The sequence below is a fragment of the Nicotiana tomentosiformis genome, chromosome 1, assembly GCF_000390325.3.
Source record: "Nicotiana tomentosiformis chromosome 1, ASM39032v3, whole genome shotgun sequence".
Taxonomy (NCBI): Eukaryota; Viridiplantae; Streptophyta; class Magnoliopsida; order Solanales; family Solanaceae; genus Nicotiana; species Nicotiana tomentosiformis.
Window position 1 is genome coordinate 114,308,696 of NC_090812.1, and position 12,068 is coordinate 114,320,763.

General features: G+C 38.8%; 1 protein-coding gene across 1 annotated transcript; it reads left to right on the plus strand.

Moving 5' to 3' along the window:
• The first annotated feature begins 674 nt into the window (after positions 1-674).
• On the plus strand, positions 675-2,353 carry LOC138908869 (uncharacterized). Its single transcript, XM_070199560.1, has 2 exons — positions 675-1,335; positions 1,620-2,353. The coding sequence occupies exons 1-2, from the start codon at positions 675-677 to the stop codon at positions 2,351-2,353; spliced, it is 1,395 nt and encodes a 464-aa protein (XP_070055661.1).
• Positions 2,354-12,068: the final 9,715 nt, after the last annotated feature.

Genomic DNA, 12,068 nt, shown 5'->3' on the forward strand with positions numbered 1-12,068 from the left:
AAGTAGCTATTAGAGATGCACATATTATCTACGAAGAAGAGAGGGGCCGTATAATTGATCAAAATCAACCGTTAGGTGCAGACCAGTTCGGATATATAGCTCCCTTGCCTGGGATACCACTTGGCAATTATGCTAGACCGATCTACAATCAAGGTTTATCAAGTGTTAGACCACCTCCAATTGTAGCAAACAATTTTGAGTTAAAGCAAGGGTTACTTCAAACCCTTCAGAATTGTTGTGTCTTCAAAAGGACGCCAAACGAAGATCCAAACACACATCTAATGGACTTCGAGGAGATTATGAACACCTTTCAATACAATAGTGTGTCACAAGATGCTGTGTATTTAAGGGCATTCCCCTTTTCTCTTAAAGATGATGGAAAGTAGTGGCTTCAAAGCTTACCCACGGGATCAATTAGAACTTAGGAGGAGATGACCAGAAAATTTCTTGATAAATATTTCTCATCAGCTAAAACGGGCAAGTTTAGAAGAGAAATCCATAACTTCTGCTAGAAAGATATTGAAATTGTTTTTGAAGCATAGGAAAGGTTTAAGAAGATTGTTCGAAAGTGTCAACATAGCAGAATTGAACTCTGGATGTAACTCCATGACTTTTGGGATGGATTGACACTGGCCTCACGAAAAACATTGAGCAATGTAGCTGGTGGTCCATTGATGAAGAAGACTCTAGAGGAGATAGTCACAATTCTTGACGAGTTATCTGAATATGCAAATCAATGGCCCTCTGAGAGTGCTGAAAGAAGAAGATCAACTGGTGTTCACCAAGTTGAAGCTACGACATCGGTGCAGGTACAACTTGATGCTATGGCCAAAGATACAAGGAAGCTGACCTTGGCCTCGATACAAAGTGAGCCTCATGCAGCTTGTGATATATATGGAAGAGGACATCCTACTCATGAATGTCAAGCCTCAACTGAAGAAGTGAATGTTGTGGGAAATTATAATACAATAGGTCAGAGGAACCAAGGTTTTTCGTTGAGTTCACCTAGAGGTACTACAAATGCGCGGCAACAAAATAAGTCTAGACCTCAGGGACAAGGAGCTCCAGTCTTCCAGAATCAACAGAGGCAGCAGTTTCAGCCTCAACAGTCAAATCAGCATGATCTAGAAGATCTAATGAAGGCCTGCATTACCAAGACGGATGAGAGGTTGGACGCGCATGGGGAAGCTATGAAAGAATTGGGCACTAGTTTTCGGAACTTGGAGAGACAAGTGGGACAGATTGCAATAATATTATCTGAGATGGTCCCAGGCACTCTGCCAGCTGATACTGAGAGAAATCCCAAGGAAACAGTGAATGTTGTAACTCTAAGAAGTAAGCAAGTGTTGAAAGATCCCACCCCGATCCAAAAAGATGTGATACTTGAAAAATAAAGTAGGGAGCAGCTGAAGAATGATATTGATAAGAAAAAGAAAGGCAAGAAGGGAGCTGATAAAAGGAAGAAGGAGGAAACTTCGAGAAGGATGAATCTAATGAGAGCGAGCATATGCTTGCTCTACCTTTTCCTCAAAAGCTATATAGATAAAAGCTAGACAAGCAATTTGAGAGATTTATGGATATGCTGAAATAAGTTAATGTAAATTTGCTATTCACATAAGTGCTCTCCCAAATGCCAATTTATGCCAACTTCTTGAAGGAGATCCTGACAAAGAAGAGAAAGGTAGAAGATACCTCAGTGGTCAAGCTTACAGAGCATTGCAGTGCGATATTGCAAAACAAACTCCCACAAAAGTGTGGAGATCCAGGAAGTTTTACAATACCTTGCTCTTTAGGCTCTATTAATTTTGATAAATCTTTATGTGATTTTGGTGCCTCAATTAACTTAATGCCGCTATCTATTTACAGGAAACTGGAGAAGGAGATTGGAGAGATAAGGTCAGTGCCAATATCTTTGCAGCTGGTAGACCAAACAACTCTAGTACCTAAGGGGATAGTGGAAGATATCTTAGTTCGGATAGATAAGTTTGTATTTCCTGCAGATTTTATAGTAGTGAATATGGAGGAGAACAAAGAGGTCTCCCTTATCTTAGGAAGACTATTCTTAGCAACAAGTAGAACAATATTAGATATACACGAGAGAAAGCTCATTCTTAGAGTGGGTGAGGAGACTGTAACTTTCGAGATGAATGTAGAAAGGGGGGGGGCAAAAAAGGAGAAGCCAACTGCAAGTGTTGAGTGGAAAGTGAAGGGCTCAAAAGAGAAGGCTGCAGTGAGTGAGAAAGATAAGTGTGAGGTGCACCCCAAGAAGGCGGAGAAGAAGTTGTCTTCATGGATGTGCGCATTAGTACGAACGCAAGGAATGGATCCCGACTTCGACTCAGACCCCGACTAGATGTTCATGAAAGTTTTCTTTACCTTATGCTTTTTAATTGTGTGTCATTGGGACATGCCACAACTTAAAGTGCAGGGAGGGGGATATGTTGTATGTATGTATTTTAGTTTTCTTTTTGTTAGTGTAGTAGTTAGAGATAGAAAATAATTGATAAAACCATACAAATTGAAAAACATTCGATTTTTCCCAACGATGGATATCATTCGACAGTTTTCTTGAGGGATTAAATTCGAAAGAAAAGACAAAAATTATTTTCTTTTGTTAGGTAGTGTCACAAGTCCTCCTTGGTTTTTTTTTTGTGCCGTTGTTCTTTTCCAAAGGTTTTGTTTGAACCGAGTGTAGTTAGTTTTTGTTTTGTAGCGTAGTAGAAAACCTTGGGCTGTGGTTTGAATTGAAGGCAATATCTTTTAACCATATTATACCTTGAGAATAGTAAGTGCTTTAGTGTGACGCTTAGGCTCAGTTTTTTACTCTTGTATAAGTACCTTAAATTGTATGATCTTAACTTTGCTTAACTACTTTGACTAGAGTGTCTTGATGAGTCTGATCCTGAGTGAGTTATGTGCCATGTTTGTGTGAGGTTTTATGTTATTTTCTGCCTTACAGTTGATGTCTAGAACTTTCCCCGTGTATTTGCAAAACGAAATAGTAGTTCTATTCAATCTTGGAATGAGTTAGGCATTTCTTTGTTGAGCCAGTTATATGCTTTTACCTACCTAATTGTTATGCATCTTAGTTAACCTCTTTGAGCATGTAATCTTGTTTCTTTAGCAACCACAGTACAAGCCTTACCCATTTGTTTGAATTGACCATCTATTTGAACCTTGTACCTCTCGTCAGCACTTGAATTTCTTATGATCTTTGTAAAAGTTGAAGTGTGGGGTGGTTGGTTTGGCTTTTGAGTGGAACTAATGAAACAAGGAGAAAGGTGCACTGTTTTGAAAAAGTAAGAGCCACTTGAATTGTAAAAGAAAGAAAAAAAAAGTGTATTGTTGTGCAAAATATTGTTTGATAGTGGTAACTCTTGATGTAATTGTGCTTAAAGAAGTAGGGAGTTAATGTATATTTATGTGAAGGTGGACTTATGGTTTGACATAAGTGTGGGGTTTTGAACCATGAAATGTATGTATTAAAGTGCTTAGGAAGGTGTAGTCACTCTTATATCTAAATATATCCTACCTTTCCCGTGGCCTACATTACAACCAGTGAAAGTCATACTTGATCCTTCACTGAATAAGCTCAATTAGTATAGTAGTACACTACGAGCAAGCCTATGGTGCATCTTTTATGGCATATGAGCAAGCTCACTAGGTCTTCATCCTAGAGGTAAGATTTTCTACCCTAAACCCTAATTTCGAAATCATCTGAAAATGGGTAATTAGCAAGATAATTTTTGGGCATGAGAGTTGATTATTTTACATGCATGTGATATCAAGGGGTGTAGGAAGATTGTTGAACTAAGCATGGTAAAGATTGAGTTGTGGGATTATGAAATCCTCCATAAAAGGACCTTGAAACTTTGTGCACACCTAGTGTTTGATAAAATTCTCAAAAGAGCTAGAACCATGATCATCTTCCTAATTTTGATTCAATTTGTTATCTTTCTAAAATAGTTTAAAGTTGCTAAAAATTCCGGAATATTTTAGAGTTTAAGGAAGCTCAATTGAGGTATGTTGGCTAAACTCTTCTTTAAGAATTTGAAATTTCGAATATCCTTGTAAATTCCGAGATGTTGATTATAAATGGAGTATTCCGATAAGTTTTGTGATGAAGATATATGTTCAATTCGTGTTTTAAATGCTCTTATCATATTGCATTATAAATTGAGGATGTGTCTCAAACTATGGATTTCATGATTTATGTGAAAGCTATTACGCCAAGTTGTGTAGAGATTGTGATTGTGATACACCTCCACCCGCATATATTGGGGTGAGGCGGCATGACCGCTTTGTGTGGGGATTATGGTATAGAGATTGTGACTGTGATACACCTCCACCCGCATATATATTGGGGTGAGGCGGCATGACCGCTTTGTGTAGGGATTATGGTATTGTGGGATTGCACCTCCACCCGCTTACATTGGGGTGAGGCGGTACAACCGCTTTGTGTATAGTTTTAATATTGTTGTTGCACCACCACCCGCATACATTGGGTTGAGACGACATAGCCGCTTTGTGTTGGTATTGGTATCGTTGATGTATTTCCACCCGCATACATTGGGGTGAGGTGACATAGACATTTTATGTAGGTTCTTGGTACTGTGGTTATACATCCAACTGCATACATTGGGGTGAGGCGGCAGGACCACTTGATTAGAGATATGGTATTGTACATACACCTCCACCTGCATACATCGGGTGAGGCGGCGGGGCTTCTTTGTGTGAAGATGGTTACAGAGTATTATTCTATTGCTGCACTGGTTCATTATATTCATCTTGTATTTCTGAATTCTTAAATTGGTGTTTAGTTTCCATACTAGTACTATTCGACGATACTAACGTCCCTTTTTTCCGGGGGCGCTGCATATTTAAATGGATGTAGGTGGTTCAACAGAAGGAGATATTGATCAGTGATAGCAGTACACCTTCTTCCCAGTTGACTTGGTGAACCCCACTTCATCCCGGGATCATGCATATTTTGTTCTTTGTGTATTATGTTTAAGGTATAGCCGGGGCCTTATTGCCGGCATTATCATTGTACTCATCTTTATCTATAGAGGCTCCGTAGACATAGTGTGGGTTGTATAATAGTGCTGGGGAAGCCAAACTCGTGTGTTGTGCTTGAATTACTATTTCCACTTCAGATTATGAAAAATGTGTTTGGAATTGAGACTTTAAAATAATGTAACTGATGGTAAGAAATTGGTATTGCAGACATGATCACTTTATTAACTGATTAACGAAAACATATATATTCTCACTATTCATGAATGAGTTTTGGTAGAAGAAAATCTAAATAGGACTGCTCGGCTGGGTTCACATGGTTGAGCGTTGGTTACACTCCTCGGTTTTGGGGCGTGACACTTATGAGTCAAATCTTGAGGTGGGGATGTTACGTTAGAGTGTTTAATCTATTTTAAATATTCTTGGTATGATGAATTATGAGAGTTGTTTAAAAAGGTCATGTCTCTGTGAAGTGTAGTTTGCATTCTCGAGGACGAGCAATGGTTTAAGTGTGGGGTGTTGATGGTAGGTTATAATCTCATGTTTTAGTCGCTTATTGCACTTTTATTGTGTTTAAACTTTAATCGCTAGTGTTTTGTACTTATCGTGTGTTTTATGCCTTGTAGGAGTGATTCCGAGCTATGTAGATGTATGGAATGAATTCAAGCTATTTCGAGCTTTGAAGTCTGAGTAAAATCCCAAGGGATTAAGCCGGGATCGCGTTCGGGGGTCGAAAACCACATTTGGATATCAAAATCGAGGAAAATCCGTACTTTGAGAAACCACACAGCCGCAACACGTGGGGCGCCGCACGCATGTATTTTTATACTGCCTGACAGATTTTAACTCTCTGGATTTCCCCACTAACGCCCCGTATGGTGCGTCGCCCCATGCGGAGCGCCTGTGCAATTCTTACAGAGTAATTTTCCTATTTCGACTAGGAGAAGGTGATTTCGTCTAGGCCCGACCATACTTAGTATAAATACATGGAGAACGTTATTTTTAGGACTTTTGACACATTGGAGACCTAGGGAGGCTAAGAAGGAGTTGGAGAAGCAAAAGCACAAGGATTTCATCATTCAATCCTCACTCAAGACCTGAGTTTGGATCGTTTTATGTTTTCCTTTACTATAAACATATTTGTGATGAATTGCTCCATATCTATGGAGTAGTTCCCTTTAGGGTTTTATGGATTTTGTGTATTGATCTTTGTTTGTGGATTATAACTCTTGTTTTATGTATTGAATCGTTTTGGATGATTTAATTGTTGCATCTATATTCACATGTTCATGTAATCGAGAGAGGAATAACTTATGATATCTTTGCATTATATTGTTGGTTGAGTTCATTAATTCTTCTTAGTAATCTAAAGAGGCTAGTTGAATTGTTGATTAAACCTAATTAGGAGGAAAATTGAGAGAGGTTCTCTTAAAGACCAATCCACTATGCATTTTTGCATATCTTCGCCTGCTTAAATTGGTTCATCTTATGAGGTTAAGACTTAATCAAGAGAGGAGTTTCTACTAAACGTTTGAACTAATAATTGAGTGAATTCGAGAGACTCAATTAAACATTAGAAGTGAATTATCCAGAGTTAAATCCTAGACAATTATCTTGCACCTATCCAATCATCCCCAATTTTCTCCCACTAATAACTTCCTTGCTTACTTTTGTTGCGATTGTCATTAGTCAATAGCTTTAGATTCTTAGTTAATTTTTGTTATTAATCACATAAACCTCGATTATTGATTCTCCTGGATAGCGATCAAGCTAGAAACTATGAAAATACTGTTTAACTCTAATCTTGTAGATACGATATTATAATATACTATCTTTCACTAGCGAGCATAATTAAAGTGGTGTTTTGCGGTCATAACAAGTAACCTCAGGTTTCGTATTGTTCTTGTTGATTAAGGTAATAATCAGTCCCTCCTTCATATATATTATATTTTCAAGGCGTACTACATGTCTTTACACACCAACTTGAACACCAAAAGTTGATTCATGAAGAGAATACAATACCTATAGTGTTGTGGTGTCATTCAGGATGGTTGTGTTTGGCTGAAATTTCAAGTTGTTGCTACTTTATAAGGTCAGTATAACAGCCTACTAATTTTGCTTAAGATTTCTTGTGTGTTGGTTAAGTATTTAGGATGATAAACTACAAGATAATACTTGGATTAGCATGAGATATTGTTGCTCTTGATGGATTGATTTTAAAGTTGGTCTTATGGACTTTAAGCGGCTAGAAATTATGGAACTAAGTTGGATATGATATTGTTAGTATGATTATGTTGGTTTACATGTCAATCTTGTTGAGGAAATCGGTAACTAGAAAAGGAAATGGCTATAAAGCACTTGAAAGTTGCCGACACTGATATTATCTTGTGTTGGGTTATTTCGGGTAACATTAAAATTGAGTACAAGATTGGAAATCCTTTAAATGATATTGACTTGTTATACTGGATATATTACTAATTTCAAGAATGAATGATAATGGGGTTGAAGGGTGGTAAAGGGATTGAATCTGAGCTTGCCGCTCGTCGTGATATATTGATGACTTGTTAATGAAATATTTTGCACCCTATTGTTGATGCTTTTCTTATTGTATTACTATGGTTGTTGTTGTTGGTATATGGCATTGGTGGAGGCCCTTGTTATAGAGGATATACTTCCCAAATTTACATAAACGAGCTACTACTTTAAGTTGCGGACTTAGCCTTTACCCAGCACTGATTTTCAATCTCGTTATGTTATGGTAGATTGAGTTGAGTTGTTTGAAGAATTTCTAGGAAGGTATTAAGGACTAAACTGAGTTAACGTATGTTAAGGCTAAACCTTTCCTTCATTTTGGCATGATCCCGTAACTACCTCTGTTTGATAACGAGACATAAAGAGGAGTTCATATTTCTAAATTTATGTACATTATCCTAGTCCCATAAGTTATCATATTCACCCTTATCGGGACTTTATATTCAGTTAAGTATTGTCTTCTTCCAGTCAAGAGAGCAGAAGGTCTAAATATGTATACAGTATTACAGTATTTTCACCACCATCGAGCTATAATGGTTGGGCAGGCTCCTATTGGGCAACCTCTGATCAGATGGTAAGTTATATACCGAGCCTACTGTGGCCGAGCACCCATGAGCGAGCCCAGAATAGCCGAGATATAGAGCCTAGTATGGCCGAGTGCCTATGACCGAGCCTACTACAGCAAAGCAGTTACACATACCGAGCCTTATAAGGCTGGACAACTATTTTACTTACTATATTGAGAGAGTTGAGTCAGTATCAGCAGGTATGCATATCTTCAGATTATCTTTGACTTCCAGTTACTTTCAGTTATTATATTATCAGTTCAGTTTCATCTTTCAGTTATTATGCTGCCTTACATACTCGGTACATTATTTCGTATTGACGTCCATTTTGCTTGGGACGCTGCATTTCATGCCTGCAAGTCCTGATAAATAGCTGGATAGATCTTCCCAGTAGACAGAGCCAAACATCAACTTGGTTGGTAAGCTCTACTTCCTCAGAGTTACCAGGTCTAGACCTTAGAGTCCATTTTATATATACATGTTTGATGGGTAGGTCGAGTCCCTGTCTCGACCATGATACAGTTCAGTTATCTCTAGAGGTTGTAGACGAGTCCTGTATATTTTGTATATCATTATTGGGGCCTTGCCAACCCTGTGTATATATCAGTATTGTGGCTTTGCCAACAATGTGTATATATCAGTATTGTGGCCTTGCCAGCTATGTGTACATGTTAGTTTGGTATTGCTGGTTGTAAACATTCATGGTGGCCTCGTTGGCGTTGATTTGTAAGGCAGGCCTCGTCGACCTAAGTTGAGGGCTACCCCGCCAGAGTTCTCAGTTATAGAGTGGTATGCTCGGGCCAAATATGGCAACGGGTGCCGGCCACACCTCCCCAAGTTTGGGGTGTGACATAACTTCTCAATAACAAACTCGATACCGGCGACATACCTCATATCAACTAAAACCTTGTTCCGGACCTTCGTACACTGCCAATGATGAAAGAAACACACAGATACTCATAACCGCTCATCAGATCAACAAGTCATGCAGCTCTCAGGCAAAAATCTAAGCTAACTAGTAACCTTATTCCTCAAAACATACCTTAATCAAACCCGATACCACTCATTCCAGGTCCAATAACCTCATCTCACCCCATACAAGCCGCTCGACATACGTGCCACACAAGCACAACCTCGAGCAAAATACCGTGCAATTTGTGTACCAAACAAGTAACAACTCGAATAAACTCAATAGTGGAAAGAGAATCAAATGAGAGAACTATCCCACAATCTCAACAAATACCATAGCAAGGCACAATGCTACGAACCCACCACACAAAGGAGAAACAAAACATACGAAATAAGCATAAATAATCTTTTTCTAACGTAACTCTGCTGAGATGCGTGACCCAATCCAAACACACCGGTCCACATGGAATACTCGATCTATGATGCTCACAATCAACAACCATATACATATGAACAAAAAACATGCGAAGTGCATGACCATAACTATGGAGAGATGGATTTCACCATATACCACAAACAAGAAGACCATAACCAAGGCGCAATCAACCATTCAACACCCCAAGAGTCATCTCGATCAAATATTTGCCATAAATCCCAAACATAACTGCATCATGTTTGTAAATAGTCAACAGTTTCACAACCCATTGTAGCGTAGGAGAGTAACGCATGGAACATATCAGAACACAAATAAGATCAACTCTACCCGACGACACACCCCTCAATAATAGCCTAGCTGGGTAAGCAAATCTGACCCAATGTAGTATACACATTCTTATTAGGCCTACTAGTGACCTCCAAATCAATTTTGATCCTTCCATAATAGGTAGATAACCTCTGAATAGTCCACAATAACATATCCATAACACATATAATCAACCGTCAACCTCTTAACATACCTTCACCGTCCGCAACCAAGGAACAAACCCGAATTATTCCAAGAATTCTAGTACTCCCAAAAGGTATAGCACATCATGCATCCAGCAATTCCCTTGTTCAAGTCATCCTCAAAGCCCACCTGTTCAAGTCAGAGCTGATCCTCAAATATGCCTTAACTCGAAACCAATATAACACATAACCATATAATCTGATCGTCGATAGCAGACTCCCCACTTGGCTTGAATCCATAGAACATAACATCCGATAACCCATAATACCTTTACTCCATAACTTTCATATTCTTGCACTTTAATTCAACTAAACCCTTCATACGTTCACGTAGCACTAGCCATAGAATATCTCAAATCTTCTACTAAGCGCATATCTATCCCCGTGACCGTCGTGAAAACTTCCTTAAATGACCCGAACTCAAATTGCGGCACATACACATCCCACCGGTAGAAAGAACTCTTCGCATAAATGCAAAGGGATAACACAACCTAAGAGCATCCCATAGGAAATAACCCACCTGCTAGCCTCAAACTCGCATCTCACTATGCCCTATCATGGTCACAACCACTATACAATCGCTAAATCTTCCCGAGTCTAAACTTGTCAACAAGACATAAGAATTTACTTTATTCAACAAATGTACAACTAAAGGATCCCCTAACGCACTCATAACCCAAGACAGTATAACACATTAAGACAAAAATCAAGCATCTATAGTCCTTTCACATCCCAGGAAAATTTCTTCTCATCACATTCAAGTCATCTAAGCATATACCGCAGTCACACAATACTCATCACATAGCTATCTGACCACTCTCTGAGCCATCAGTCCCACTCCTAGAGACACTACGGGACATATAAGTCCAGAAGTATATACTCACACAAACGAAACCACCAAGCCCAAGATGCGGTCTGAACCCGACCTAAAGTCCTCTAGACTGGCCTATCTCCACAACACAGAGAACACATCTCTCACCTCATCCATGATTTCACAAGTCGTCGATGCACAGCTGATACCGGATGTTCAACATAAAACACGAGTGGATGGAAGAAAATCAGGATATACGCATCAAGCTGAATCAATGCTGCACAATAAAGACGAATAAGATGGGTAGTTTCCTTGATGCCCTGTAGCCTCTTGGAGAAAAGTATGGATGTCATCATACCGATCCGCAAGACTCTACTAGACACCTGCTCATGACTCGTATAACCTATGAACCTAGGCTCTAATACTAACTTGTCACGATCCAAAATTTACCTAATCGTGATGGAACCTAGCCCAATCCGCTAGGTAAGCCAATTAACAATCAACACAACTCAAATAAGAAAAATAAGAATCGGTAAGTGAAATAACGTAATTCTATACAATAACCCAAGAATTGGTAGTACAAGTCATGAGTCACTAAGACTTAGATTCACAAAGCTGGTATGAAATAAATACAACATCTATTTGGAAAATACATAAACAGAATTTGAATCTAGAACCACCAAGGACATGTGGTATATATATCCGAAAGGCATGTACATCTTCAATGCCGGCTCCCGTCATCCAAAATATCTCAGCTCCAAGATCTGCACGCAAGGTGCATAAGTGTAGTATGAGTATATCCGACCCCATGTACTCAGCAAGTATCATAACTAACCTCGATAAGGTAATAGAAGCAAGAATTATAAATAATACTCGCTAATCACCTATAAAGTTCATAATTCTAACAAGTACATAACAGTAATATGGTCAAATCATGAAATCACAGAGAAAACTACCTTAGTGCACACAATTTTCTTAATGTACTCTGCTCAGTCAACAATTCAACATATAAGGAAGATATGCAAATAAATCAAGTAAACAATCAAGGAAATTACAAGTAAATATGAAATGCAAAAACCAATTATAAATTGATTGTGGCACAACCCGATCCAAATAGAAATCATAATACGGCTCTAAGACCCACATCAGAATCTCAATAACCAAACCAAACCACTGATCAGCCTTCCCAAAGCCCACATCAACCAGAAACCCCTCTATTTCCCACAAGCCGCATGTACACCACGAAGAAGGAACATGAGAGGGTGACCCTAGGGGGGTGGATCCATATC